This window comes from Amblyomma maculatum, chromosome 1 (assembly GCF_055883805.1).
Source record: "Amblyomma maculatum isolate TAMU_Amacu chromosome 1, ASM5588380v1, whole genome shotgun sequence".
Taxonomy (NCBI): Eukaryota; Metazoa; Arthropoda; class Arachnida; order Ixodida; family Ixodidae; genus Amblyomma; species Amblyomma maculatum.
Window position 1 is genome coordinate 140,613,441 of NC_139344.1, and position 13,655 is coordinate 140,627,095.

The window sequence follows — 13,655 nt, forward strand, 5'->3', positions numbered from 1 at the left end:
ACTTTTTGTGAGAAACACTCACGGATTTAGAAAACATTGAAGTACTACAAAACTGTTGGAAGATTTCAATGGTTTCATTGGTGCAGCTCTTGATAACTATGAAATAACACTTACGTTGTTCCTAGACATGAATAAGGCTTTTGACACTATTGATTACATGAATATAAAAAGTAAACTTGATGAGATTTAAAGGCAAGTTTGCTGCCTTGCTTGAAGACTACCTAACCAGAGGTTCCAAGTAATAAAAATAGGAAATACAATTAACAACAAAGCGTCAGTAGACTATGGAGTTCCAGAAGGCTCAAGAATTGGGCCGCTTCTTTTCAATATTTAGATAACACGGACAACTTAAATCTTTCGTCATATTTATTTCAATACGCTGAAAATACAGATCTGGTATTCGCCCACTCATCTTATGAATATGCATTTTCCATGATTGAAAAAGAGGTATGCAGAATAATAAACTGGATAAAGTTACCTATCCTTTAATCGCAATAAGATAAAGTTCATGTGCATTAGATATACCCATAAGCTCATTACGATTGTATAGTTGCGTTCCAATTCCTTACACTCACTCTGTCGAATATTTGGGCTCGCGCATAGATGCATTCTTTACCTAGGATGAGCCCCGCCGTGGTGGTACAGTGGTTACGGTGCCCGACTACTGTGGCCGAGGACGCGGGATCGAATCCCGGCCGCGGCGGCCGCTTTTCGGTGGAGGCGAAAAGCTAGGCGCCCGTGTGCTGTGCGATGTCAGTGCACGTCAAAGAGCCCCAGGTGGTCGAAATTTCCGGAGCCCTCCACTACGGCGTCTCCCATAGCCTGAGTTGCTTTGCCTGGGATGAAAGTATCATGAGGATATGATGAGCCAGCCAAAAAGACTCACACAGGGTTAAACAGGATCGTTGCAGCTTCTGCTTCTGTGTGTGTGTGTGTGTGTGTGTGTGTGTGTTTTTTTTCGCTGTTCGTCTTTTTGGCTGGTTCATCCTATCTTAATGCAGTGCACCAAGTAGCCCAACAACGTGTTCTACTGAACATATGGTATACATTTGTAAGATGTTAAGGCAAGTTGTGGCATATACATACAAGTTACTTGAGGGCGCTACTGTCAAAACGCGTTACAGTGCTTCAGTCTTCAGGCGAAAGCATCCTTCCATGCGGTTTAACTATATTCGACAGCTGCTCCATTACTCGGCAAACAAAGGTAATCAATTGCAGCGTAAGATTTCCAGAAATATCGTGTGTGGTACACAGCTCACCGATGTAGTCAAGGGTTCAACGGCATGCCGTCTGGTCAGGAATCATGCCTTGATGAGGTTCACTGGTCACTCACTGACCATGGCCAAATACAAATGACGTTTCGGGAGCGCTACGGCTCCCCTGCTCACAATGAGCAACCGGCTGGACATCCCGGGTTTTTTGTAGCGGTTAGTATCATAGAGAATTCGCATATATAGGCCCAGTGTGCCATCATTCTTGTTAATAGCGTTAGGCGTTCTCTGGATGATTAGCGACCCGAGATTTCGGCGCGCTGTTACATCCTTTTCAGTTTGTGTTTGACCATGGTCAGTGACCAGTAAACCTCATCAAGCTCACTGATAGACAATCAGAAGACACTGTCAAGGGAAAACGACGAGGACAAAGAGCTGTACTCGTGTGTGGAACGTGTTAAACGCGAGGACGACGAAGTCTGTGGGATTCGTGCTGGGCGTCGCTGACCTGAAGTTGTTCGTCTGAGCTGTTGTCAGCTACCCCACTGTAAATATCTGTAAATACATCTACTCCTCGTTTGCGTGCATCTACGTTACAATACAAAAGATCTCAGCATGTTGAATATGTGGTATCGATAACAAATTATAACGACACAAAGGAAGAACACTAAGACCAAAGGAAAGGTATGGGGCACCAAGAGTTTATACGAATTACGGGAAAAGAACTCGGAAGTATTATCTGCGACATTTGTTTAACAGCCTACCTAAACACCTTCCGAATATCACCAGCAAAAAAAAAAAAAGCAAAAACCCTGTTAAGAAACAAGGTATTTTCGTGAAGTATTGCGCCCTTTCTTGCATTGTATTTCCCTTTGCTTCTCGGTATATTTATCTCTGTGAAAAGTACAGTAATTTTCCTGTTGTCTTACGTTGGTGCTTTTTTCTATTACGTTTTCACTCAGTCCAGTTACCATGACTGTGACTTCAGTGAGGAAAGTCCAAAGTGAAGTTCGAGACCTGATTGCTTTAAAAGTGCATTGTATTCCCTTTGTCTTAGTCTTTTCGTTACTTAGCAGAATTGTGTCTAAAATTTGTACTACTTTCGCTTTTAGCTTAATAGCCTTTTAGCTTAATAGCATGAAAGTGTTACTAATTTTTTAGGATGATCATGTTAGTGTACTTTTTTTCGCTTTTACTCAACGGTTTTTACTTGGAATACAACTCGTATTATTCACAAGCGTTCAGGTTCTTAGGTGCGGCAGAAAAACGTTGTGTAAATATTGCGGATAATGAGGCTTTATTATTATATTAGGCACAACCTTTTCTCATCATTGGCCCCGAAAAAAAAAGGGCTTACATGCATTTGCTTCAGCGGATTCTCACGGCTTTGTGGCTGTGTGCGTTGCCAGCTTGCCGGAATACTTTAACTGCCGTTCCGTTTTTTCTTTGTGCTTCTCATTTTCCGGGGGCGGCAGGTGTCGGCTACGGTGGCCGTGTTCCTTCTGGTCTACCTGGGCTACTACCACCGGGAAGCAGTGCATTTCCACCTGAACCACGCGTACGCCCACGCAGGACACGCCCACGCCCAGCATGTCGTGGCACACAAGTACCTGCAGGGTGAGCGCCTGCATGGCCCATCCGTCCCACCGCGCTGTGCACACATGCATTGTTTAGACGTTGAAGGCTTCCACATTTAGGTCGATGAGAAGAACCGTGTGAGGCTTAGTTGTTTTCACAAAATCAGCTCAGCGCACGCTCCTCATCTCTCACGTTCAACATTCACGGCGAAATCTAGTTCCATAATAATAGGTCCTACAGTTCAGTTCAGTTCAGTCGTTCAGTCGTGTCCGACTCTTCGTGACCTTATGGACCATGTCACGCCACGCTTCCCGGTCTCTCACTATCTTTCTAACATCACATAACTTCATCTGCAGGGCCTCGAGGATGCCATCTAACCATCTCAATCGCTGCCTACCCCTTCTCCGGCGACCCTCAACCTTTCCGAACATCAAATCTTTCTCCAGCGACTCCTCTCTTCTCATCAGATGACTAAAGTAGCTGAGCTTTAACTTTAGAATTTGACCCTCCAATGAGCAGTCAGGGTTTATGGTCGACAATATCGACTGATTTGATCTTCTGGCAGTCCAAGGAACTCTCAAGAGTCTTCGCCAGCACCACAATTCTACAGTGTTGACTAATTAGTTTTTGTCGACTATTGACAAACAGCGCAGCTAGTGACAATTATGGAAGGCACTGTTTCGGAGCACAGACTGGTAGCTTTGTTTCTTAAAACTCCCCCTACTTTTTTTTTTATTCGTGCGTGCATCCAGGTGATCGCAATGCGAGCACCTCCTATCATTCATTTCACTAGGCTGCGGTAAACGTCCGTTACTGGTTGCGCTGCACTACAATATGAGCTGCATGTGCAGGAAAATAGAGAAGAGGGCTCGCAGAAACATTCACTCAAAATTGACGACTGAAATATAAAGTTCCTCAAAATTCTTGCTAGTGAGTATCACGTCTTGTAATAATGTAAGAAAATTAAGCAGAGTGATGAACGCCACACAGGCGTGTAAACGCGGGATCTACCTTTTTTGTTTGTGGCTATATTTTGACAGTAAGAGCTTGTCTTGACAAGATTCACCGCAAGAATGAAACCTTCAGCCGCAAATTGTGCCTTGATGGATTGGCGAAATTTTCTTTGTGAATTCTAGATGGGGGTTAACGCCCTGAAGAGCCGCATGAGGTATAAAGTACACTATATAGTGGAGGGCACCAGTTTAACTTAGACGAGCTGGGTTACTTAACGTGCGCTTATAACGCACATCACACGAGTGCCTTCTGCATGTACTACAACACCACGGCCGGAATAATAATAAAGTTTGTCCTGTCAAACGTTAGATATATGTAATAAGTTTAAAATCAGGTAACAAAGTTCACAAGCAAGGTATGCACATCGACGTGTGATATGAGGGACGTCGTAGTTGAGCGGCACCTGATTAATTGTGACCCACCTGGGGCTGGTTGACAGTTCAGTGTGTGCTGACTGTTCGCACAACATGTGGGCGTTTCTGCTTAATTCTTTTGGACGCCATGTTTGGTTAGCATTGAAAGCTTAAGCCGCAAGCATTACGAGAAAAGCTGCGTCGTTTGGCGTTGCGCCCGAAAGATGGCCGTAAAAATCCCAGCGATGGCAAGAAAAATGGATGACGTCATCAAACGGCGATATGACGCACACAACAAGCTGGGCATCCACGACGCTTCATTTGGATTCATTCAGACCACGATCGGCGTTAAAACGGGTCGTGGTCTGGGTGCGGTTGCAGATGGTCTGCAGACGGTCTAAAGCCGGTCGTGATCCAGACTCATCTGCAACCACCGACACCTCCTATTCAGACAATCCTATATATGCCGTTCTATACAGGGTGATTTTTTCTATAAACGTTAAAATTTTAAAGAAAAATGCAATTGACTTTAGATTTATTTTAGCCCTGAGGCTATATTGGGAGCTACTACGGACACCAGGTAAAGGCAAGCTGCTTCAACTAGTTCGGTAATCAACTAAATACCTTAATTAACTTTTTCTAATTTTCATTTTAGGGAGTATGTTGCATTTGAAGATTTGGAGCTCGTCCTTCAAACAGTAGAGCCGCGAAAATATAAAAAAAAAATGTTGCGCACGTTATAAGGCTCTGAGCTGTTATCCTGGTCAGTTTCACACACTAGCACAGCGCCTGTTATGTACTTCACTCTACCCAGAGATTCCGTCACTCTACTGGCATCACCTGAGAGCCAAACGTGCGCACGGCGGTTTGTTCTCAATTGCGTCTTGGCCGCGGCCTCGCAGATAACCGCCGTGTCGGTACTCAATGCGCGTAGTCGTTGCACTTGCAGTACGCGTCCTCAAAGCGCGCATTGGCAGAGCGATCTACGCCGGACGCACCGCTGGCGCTGTGTTATTGGGTGAAACCACCTATCAGGGTCACAGTTGTGGGCTTCGCAACGCTCTCTGCAAATTTTTTTTTTAAGAAAATCATTTTTCGCCGGTATACTATTTAAAGGACGAGCTCCAACTCTGCAAATACAGTTCAGTTCAGTTCAGTCGTGTCCGACTCTTCGTGACCCTATGGACCATGTCACGTCACGCTTTCCGGTCTCTCACTATCTTCCTAACATCACATAACTTCATCTGCAGTGCCTCAAGGATGCCATCTAACCATCGCGTTCGCTGCCTACCCCTTCTCCGGCGACCCTCAACCTTTCCCAACATCAAATCTTTCTCCAGCGACTCCTCTCTTCTCATCAGATGACCAAAGTAGCTGAGCTTTAACTTTAGAATTTGACCCTCCAATGAGCAGTCAGGGTTTATGGTCGACAATATCGAGTGATTTGATCTTCTGGCAGTCCAAGGAACTCTCAAGAGTCTCGCCAACACCACAATTCAAACGCGTCAATTCTTCGGCGGTCAGCCTTTTTCACAGTCCAACTATCGCATCCATACATCACAACTGGAAAGACGTATAGCACGAGTTATACGGATCTTGGTTGGCAGACTAATGTCTCTGCTCTTTACTAGGCGTTCAAGGCTAACCATTGCTCTCTTTCCCAGAAGCAGGCGTCTCCTAATTTCATGGCTGCAGTCTCCTTCCGAGGTAATATTGGAGCCCAAGAAGAGAAAATCTGTCACAGCTTCCACTTCTTGTCCATTGATGCTCCGGGACTTGATAGGGCAAGACGCCATGATCTTTGTCTTTTTAATGTTCAGTTTAAGCCCAAACTTCTCACTCTCTTCTTGTACGCGCATCAGAAGTCTCTTTAGTTCCACTTCATTTTCTGCCATTAAAGTGTTGTCATCCGCATATCTAAGGTTGTTGATACGTTTTCCAGCAATCTTCACTCCAGCTGAAGACTCGTCCAGACCGGCCTTCCTCATGATGCATTCTGCATATAGGTTAAATAGGCAGGGCGACAGTATGCAGCCTTGCCTCACCCCTTTCTCAATCGGAAACCAATCAGTAAGACCATGCCCAGTTCTGACTGTGGCCTCTTGTCCTTCATACAGGCTCCTGAGGAGACAGATGAGGTGAATTGGAACTCCCATCTCTTGGAGAGCTTGCCACAATCTGCTGTGATCTACGCAGTCAAACGCTTTCGCATAATCAATAAAGCAGAAGTAGATGGGTTTCTGGAACTCTCTTGCTTTTTCCATGATCCAGCGAAGGTTGGCAATTTGGTCTCTAGTTCCTCTGCCCTTGCGAAACCCAGCTTGCACGTCCGGAAGCTCCCGATCCACATACTGCTGCGGCCTTCCTTGGAGGATTTTCAACATCACCTTGCTAGCATGCGAAATAAGCGCGATCGTGCGGTAGTTGGAACAATCTTTGGCACTGCCTTTCTTTGGAATGGGGATGTAAACTGACCTCCTCCAATCCTGTGGCCACTGCAGGGTTGTCCAAATCTTCTGACATAATGTATGCAGAATGTTAACAGCGTCATGGTTGAGGTTTTGAAGCAACTCAGCTGGAATGCCATCAATTCCGCTAGCTTTGTTCTTAGCAAGGCTGGCTAAGGCCCATTCAACTTCACTCTTCAGGATGCCCGGCTCGAGATCAGTAATCACAACCGTCTTATGTTGGGTTTGCACATTCGGGTCCTTCTTGTACAGTCCTTCTGTGTATTCCTGCCACCTCTTGTTTATCTCTGAGGCTTCAGTGAGGTCCTTGCCTCGTTTATCCTTTATCACGCCCAGCTTAGCACAGAAGCTTCCTTTGATATCTTTGATTGTCTTGAGCTCTTGTGTTCCTTAATTGGCTTTTGTCCTCAACTGCTTGGCACTGTATGTTCAGGAAGGCATTCTTATCTCTCCTTGCTATTTTCTGAAAATCCGCATTGAGAGCGTTGTATCTTTCTCTTTCCCCCATAACTTTTGCCATCCTCCTTTCCTCAGCTATTTGCAAAGCATCTTCAGATAACCAGTTTGCTTTCTTGCATTTCTTTTGCTTTGGAACTACCTTAGTAGCAATTTCTTGTATTTATATCACGAACATCAGTCCACATCTCTTCGGGCTCTCTGTCTTCTAGATCTAATTCTTGAAATCGATTCCTCACTTCCACAGCATATTCTAATGGAATTTGATCCAGATCATACCTGAAAGGCCTTCTAGTTTTCTGCGTTTTCCTCAATCGAAGCTTAATTTTGGCAACAAGAAGCTGATGATCGGTGCCACAATCGGCCCCAGGCCTTGTTTTTACTGCTTGTATAGCGCTTCTCCATCTCTGCCGGCAAAGAATATAATCGATCTGATTCCTGTACAGACCGTCCGGTGAAGTCCATGTGTACAGGCGCCTCTTGTGCTGTTGAAAATGCGTATTCGCTATGGTCAGGTTGTTTTCTTGACAAAACTCTACTAGCCTCTGCCCAGCTTCATTTGGCTCGCCAAGACCGAACTTGCCTATAATTCTGGATATTTCTTCACTCCCGACCTTAGCATTCCAGTCTCATATGAAAAAAACGACGTCTGATGATGGGGTGCGGTCTAAAAGGCATTGTAGGTCCGCATAAAACCTCTCAACGTCAGCTTTTTCAGCGTCAGCTTCGTCAGCTTCTTCTTCCAAGTCTATGCACCGACCACTACTACTGAAGAAGCTGCAAATACAACATACCCCCTAAAATGAAAATTTAGAAAGTTAACGTATGTATTTAATTTTAAAAAATTAGACTTTCTAAGATTAAACACCCGGTATAGGAGGTATTCAAGTGACGTCACGGGCGCCATTTTGGGGTGCAGGACACAGGTTCAACAGTGAAAGCCTGACACATAATAATAAGCCGATTAGATATGCGTGCAGCCTTTCGCCGTACTTCATGCACCACAAAATGGCCGCCACTGTAACGTGTAGCATACTCCCTATATACTCGCCAGTAACCGGCGTACATGTGGTGCATGTTGTGTACTGCGATGCTCTAGTCGTTCTTTGTATAACCTTAATGAAAGTGGCTTTCTCTCTTTTTTTGTGTGTGCACAGGAGTAGCCGGCACCAATACCATGCGCCAGTCTCTCATTAAAATGACGATGTAAAATAACGAAAAAGAAAAGCCGTACAAGTAACACACCTAGTTTCAAGCTGATAGCTTAACGTTCCCGTCATGCTTAGCGTGCATTGTGGCGCTACAGACCTAAACATTTTTCTTCTCATATAGTAGCTGCTTCAGCTGGTCCTGAAACGACATCAGATCGATCGATCGATCGATCGATCAATCAATCAATCAATCAATCAATCAATCAATCAATCAATCAATCAATCAATCCATCAATCAATCAATCAATCAAATCAAATCAAATCCATCACCTGGGCTAAAAGTTGTACGCATAACATGTGAAAGTTCGCAGTGTCCAGAAAACCGCGGAAACTTTTTTCCGCAATCCCTGCTGTAATCGTGCGATTTTCTATCGCAGGACGCGGTGTATCCAAGAACAGCAGTATGGCCTTCTACTGGTTCCGGTAAGACAATGAGGCCTTTGCCCATTTTCTCGTTTTTGGCATGGAGTCAGGGGAACGCCATCGAGCCGAAAGGTTCTGGACGCGCTACAGGCTCCTGAGCGTGGTCTTTTCATGGCGAATGCTCTTTTTCACGCAGTCCTCGAGTACAGGCCTCGAATTAAGATTTTTCTTCTCGTTCACCTCCTAACGATTCGCTTGCCACTTCGACCCCCAGACTCGTAGCAGGGTATCTAAGAGTGCGAATACTACATTACATCGTCATGCTTTGCAGTGAGCCCTATGAAGTGAGTGTCAACAGTATACGCGCATGTACTACGCCTTGCACACGATACCAGCGACCTCTTTGCAGGAGATGGTCGCACAGACTCAATCAGCTCTAGAGTGCATGAGGCCTGGAATTATACGTAACACGTTACGAATAATTGATTACTTGTAATTGCATTTTCTTTGAATTTTGTACTGCACTGAATAAATTTTTCCAAAAGGTAATTTTCTCGATAATCCAATCATTTTAGCGCTGAACCACCTCCTCCTCTGCTGCTCCAAAACTGCGGCACTGGGGGTAGAGGGTAGCTCGCCCCGCTTCGCATTCGCTGCTCTGGGCGCACTCTGCTTTCTGTTGTGGCTCCGCTTCTCGGGTTAGTATGGATATTCTAACCACTGTAGTATGGAGGTTAGTGCGGGGCCTGTCTGACGAAGAGTGTCGTCATCTGCGATGGCGGGAACAGACGACAGCGCCAGTAGGAATCAACGGAGGTCGATGTCATTGCTGAGAGACAGAGACATGTGGACACGCAGAGGCAATATGTACAGTAAAAAGATCAGCAAGAAACCGATAAGGAGGGCAATAGAATAGTATTTCAAAATGGTGTTCTTGTGGAGGACGTTAAGGCTACGTAAAACTGCTTCACTGACCACGAAATTGTTTGCCAAACTATATTACAAAGTATGATTCGCATGCAACGTCATCGCCAATAAAAGCATCACTTTAAGAAGGTTGTCTCTCTGAAGCACATGCAGTGCGTGGTCTGGAAGATTGGCCGCCTGAATAAATAACATTTAATTATTTAGACATAGGAAACACATTCCTCTCAAAACGTCCTGCTGCTGCACGATATTCCGTGATTAACTGAGATAAATCGTCTGTATTTTTTCAATAATCGATCACTTTACTTAATTTTATTCCAAAAACAAGTGTAAACGCCGGTATAATTTTCAGGACCTGAACTTGTCAAACACCAGTGGTATATAGCACGGAATATTGCTTCTGGATAAAGAGACAGTGGCCGCAGCTGAGAAAAACCCGCGCGTGCTGGAATATCCTTACATGCCTGCATTCCACTGCCCCCACTGCCCCCCCCCCCCCCCTTTTTTTTTTTTCCGACGGCTCAAGAGAATGGCTTTCTTAGTGAGCTTCAGCTTTGCCACACTAGAGCGCGAAAAACAACGAAGTGAGACACTTAGCTTAACTACGAGCTGAAGTGTCAGGTCTTCGTGCGTTATGACTCCGGCCCTTCTTTCTTGCGCGTATAGTCTAGAGTAATTTGAAGGTGATCATTTCAGGGCTAACGCAGTCAAATTAAATTGCTGGAATATACGGTCCATTTCGCGAGAATCGTGCAGCAAACGCGTGGGCTCTAGTTGAATGACTTCTCTCTACTGCACCGCCATCTCTGCTGTGGACTAAGTGGCCGTGACGCCGCGAAATATTTTTGGTCTGTTGCATCAAACGACATGATAACCTTCACATCGCGCTATTAATCGAGATAGACTTCGGGGTCGTTGCTTATGTTTTTAAAAGAAAACGTAGCAAAAATACCGTCGAAAACTGCTGGTGAACCTTGAGTGTATGTAAAAACGACCCCGGAAAAAATGTCCCCTAAAGATAAGGCTTCGGAAAAAAAACGTCCCCGGAAGAAAAGGCACTGAGGAAACGGCCCCGAGGAAAATACATCCCCAAACCAAAAATTTAACTGCCATAATAATGTATCGTTTTGAAACTCACTTCGCAAAAAACATTGTCTGGTACCCAGTTCCCTATACATCTCTTTAAGCACTTAATAAAACAGGTATCATTTTCTAGGTAATATTGCTAACTAAGAAACGTACAGTAGGCTGGTCGAACTGGTAGTTTTCGAGAACCACTCGCGGTAGGAAGGGTCACTGGAAGACCCTCGCAGATGTTGTGGTGACGGCCGGCGTCAATCCTTTCGATGGCGACAGTGTAGAATTCTTGCCACACTTCCGATGGTGATGGAGATGCTGTACTATAGGGACGGCAGGCTCAGCCCTAACCGATCGTTCACCGTGGGCCCTTTCAAGCACTGTTCACAGCGTCCGGCCCACCGAAGGGTGGTTGCCAGCGCACCCCATATCTCACAAAAGAATGCGAAAACGAGAGCGCTGTCAGCGGGGCCGCTATTGGTGTAGCAGATCTTACCACGACAGTGCAGTGCAGGCAATGCCATGAAATATCGCACTACAAAACACTTCGACCAGTGATGTCGTCGAAGGACAGAATGATACAGAAAGGCACTTGCCCTCCGCCAATAATTTTCTGCTAGCATCGTTGTTTCTGTTATGAACGCCCTGCATCAGTGTTTTGCCGTTTGACCACTTCCAATCATATAGGGTGAAAGAGCTCTACCATACAATATTGTAGCAGGTCACGGCCGGGAAGCGCAATTTGAGCCTTACAGCACGTGGAAATCAAAGAAAAGCAGTAGAAACAAAATGCAGACTAGGTTCAAGCTGAAGCCATAGAAGATGTAAGGTAAAATCAGTAAAAGCCGGTGATGGTAAAAGCAATTCATCACTGATAAGCCGCGGGCACTAGGGGAGGCGAAGCTTGATGTTACAGTACGCTGATTGCACCCGCGTTGGGGGAATTTTTTCCTACTTCGCAAATAGGGAGTTTTCTGCCGGCGACGTTTTTATCGGGGGCCATTTTTTCCGTTTTTTTTTTTTTCGGGACTTATTTACCGGAACTTGGTGAACCTTAACAGCATACGAATTACAACGGGCGACAAACCAATAAAGCCTCACCGGCTCGCTCTTGTCATGGGTTAAAAAAAGTGGGAAGGAAAATAATGCTATTTTAAGCGATTAATCTTTGTAACTGTCAATTAATTTTCTGTTGAGGGGAGATGGTATCTGCTTTAAAGCACTGAATCAAGTTACATTGTAATTGTAATCGGTTGCTTTTTTTTCTGTAAAGTGCACAGCACTGACGAGGGCACGCAGTAACTATAATGTGCGTCGTCATTTATTAACAGGGGTAGTTAAACCTCCTTATTGTCTTTATCGTGTGTCAGGGGTCCGCATTATAAGCGTATACCTCCTAGTTTATTGAAGAATATCACAGGCGTCAACAGAAAGGAGTCGTTTTTCGTATCTCGTTTGACCTTCAGAAAACGGCTGAATTGTTCCACAAAAAATGTCAGTCGCATTCATTCTTGAACATTAGAGAGAATGCATTTAGGCCGTTTCTCACAGATGACGACGTGTACTATCGAAAGTGGACATGCCCTCATACGTTTAGCTACGCAATTGCATCCTCTCTTCATTGATATAGTTTTTCCGAATATCGCCAACACGCGCACGTTGCAGCTATTACCCTCCAGTGCAGTGCGGGATGCAGGGAAAGCTGTTGCATTTTCCTAAAATGTTCCCTTGGTACTGCCGCAGGAAATCAGCCGACCAAGGGCACGCGCACTCGGCCTACAACTTGGCCGTTGGTCACATGCAAGGCTTTCCGACTGATGTGCAAAAAGGGTAAGACTGCGCGTGTGCGCACCGTTGTGAGCATTCGCGTCTCGCCTGTGCGCGTAGCGGGAAGGCTTCGAACAAGAAGAGAGCATTCATTGAAGAGAAGAAAGCGAAAACATTTAGTATACACGTGATGGCAACTCGCTTTCGCAAAATAACTGCCTTCAGATGATTTTCTACAATGTTGAACTTTCGCGAGGTCACTGACAGGAGCATGCGTCCCGTCAGGGCCATACACCTCTGAACCCCGTACGAGACGCACCTCACTCGAAATGATCCTGTAACGCGATAACACGCATGGCCTGACCCCGTGTTACAGCTAACAGCTCTGAAGCGTACGCCATGATTTGAGTGTGCCAAGTGGCGCAGTTATACCATGGATCTTACTACGCTGTCACTGGAGCTGCGGATGTTGAGTCGTTTGACCATGCATTTATCGAAGCTCTTATATTGCAGGGAGGCTAAAAAGCTCATCAAATACGCTGCCGACAATGGGGTACACGAGGCTCACCTGGTGTACCACGAAGCCTGCCGCGCCGGGAAGTGCGACCACTGACAGCAAAGCCACCGACATCCGGAAGGCAGCTCGTCACGAGGACCGTAGAGCGGTTTTTAGAACTAGCTGAGTCGTTAGCTGACGTCTTGGCGTTGCAACTGGCTCACCGACAGGACAAGATGAGTGCCGGTACAGGGTCGTCCTCATCGTACTTGGAAGACACCAGTCAAGAATGTGGCAAGAGACTACCCATCGGTTCGCTTAGATGACCCGCCCCTCAGAAGACAGCCTAAAGCTACAGCGACAGCGTATGTTTTATAAAGAAGTTGGGGATCAGCGCGCCTTAGCAAGATGACAATAAATGTTATAGAGAGTGAGTATCATCACAATGCTGAGATCATCTAAATGTCGAAACGCTTAGATGATCTCAGCACTTCTTTCATAATCTAAGCAAGAGGACTGAATCAACTGCGACAGTAATCATGAGCATGTGCATGGCTCTCATAAAATATGAGGAGAAATCCCTCATGAGATGAGGAAGACATATGAGGAAGATGCCTCCGTCTCCTGCTTGTTTTGCGTGCATGGAATAGATTTGTGCCGCCTCAGAGGCAACGATGGTCAAAAAAGAGGCAACCAGCACGCTGGCTAATCCGCACGACATGCCAACCACGATA

At 45.5% G+C, this 13,655-nt stretch overlaps 1 protein-coding gene across 1 annotated transcript in view; it reads left to right on the top strand.

The window, feature by feature from the left end:
* Positions 1 to 13,347, top strand: part of LOC146204168 (uncharacterized) — a 130,725-nt gene extending 117,378 nt beyond the window's left edge. Inside the window, exons 2-5 of the mRNA XM_084586176.1 lie at positions 2,687 to 2,828; positions 8,669 to 8,714; positions 12,402 to 12,488; positions 12,939 to 13,347. Of these exons, the coding sequence (XP_084442302.1) occupies positions 2,687 to 2,828; positions 8,669 to 8,714; positions 12,402 to 12,488; positions 12,939 to 13,038 (375 nt within the window). The 3' untranslated portion in view covers positions 13,039 to 13,347. The remainder of the gene's footprint in view (positions 1 to 2,686; positions 2,829 to 8,668; positions 8,715 to 12,401; positions 12,489 to 12,938) is intronic.
* Positions 13,348 to 13,655: the final 308 nt, after the last annotated feature.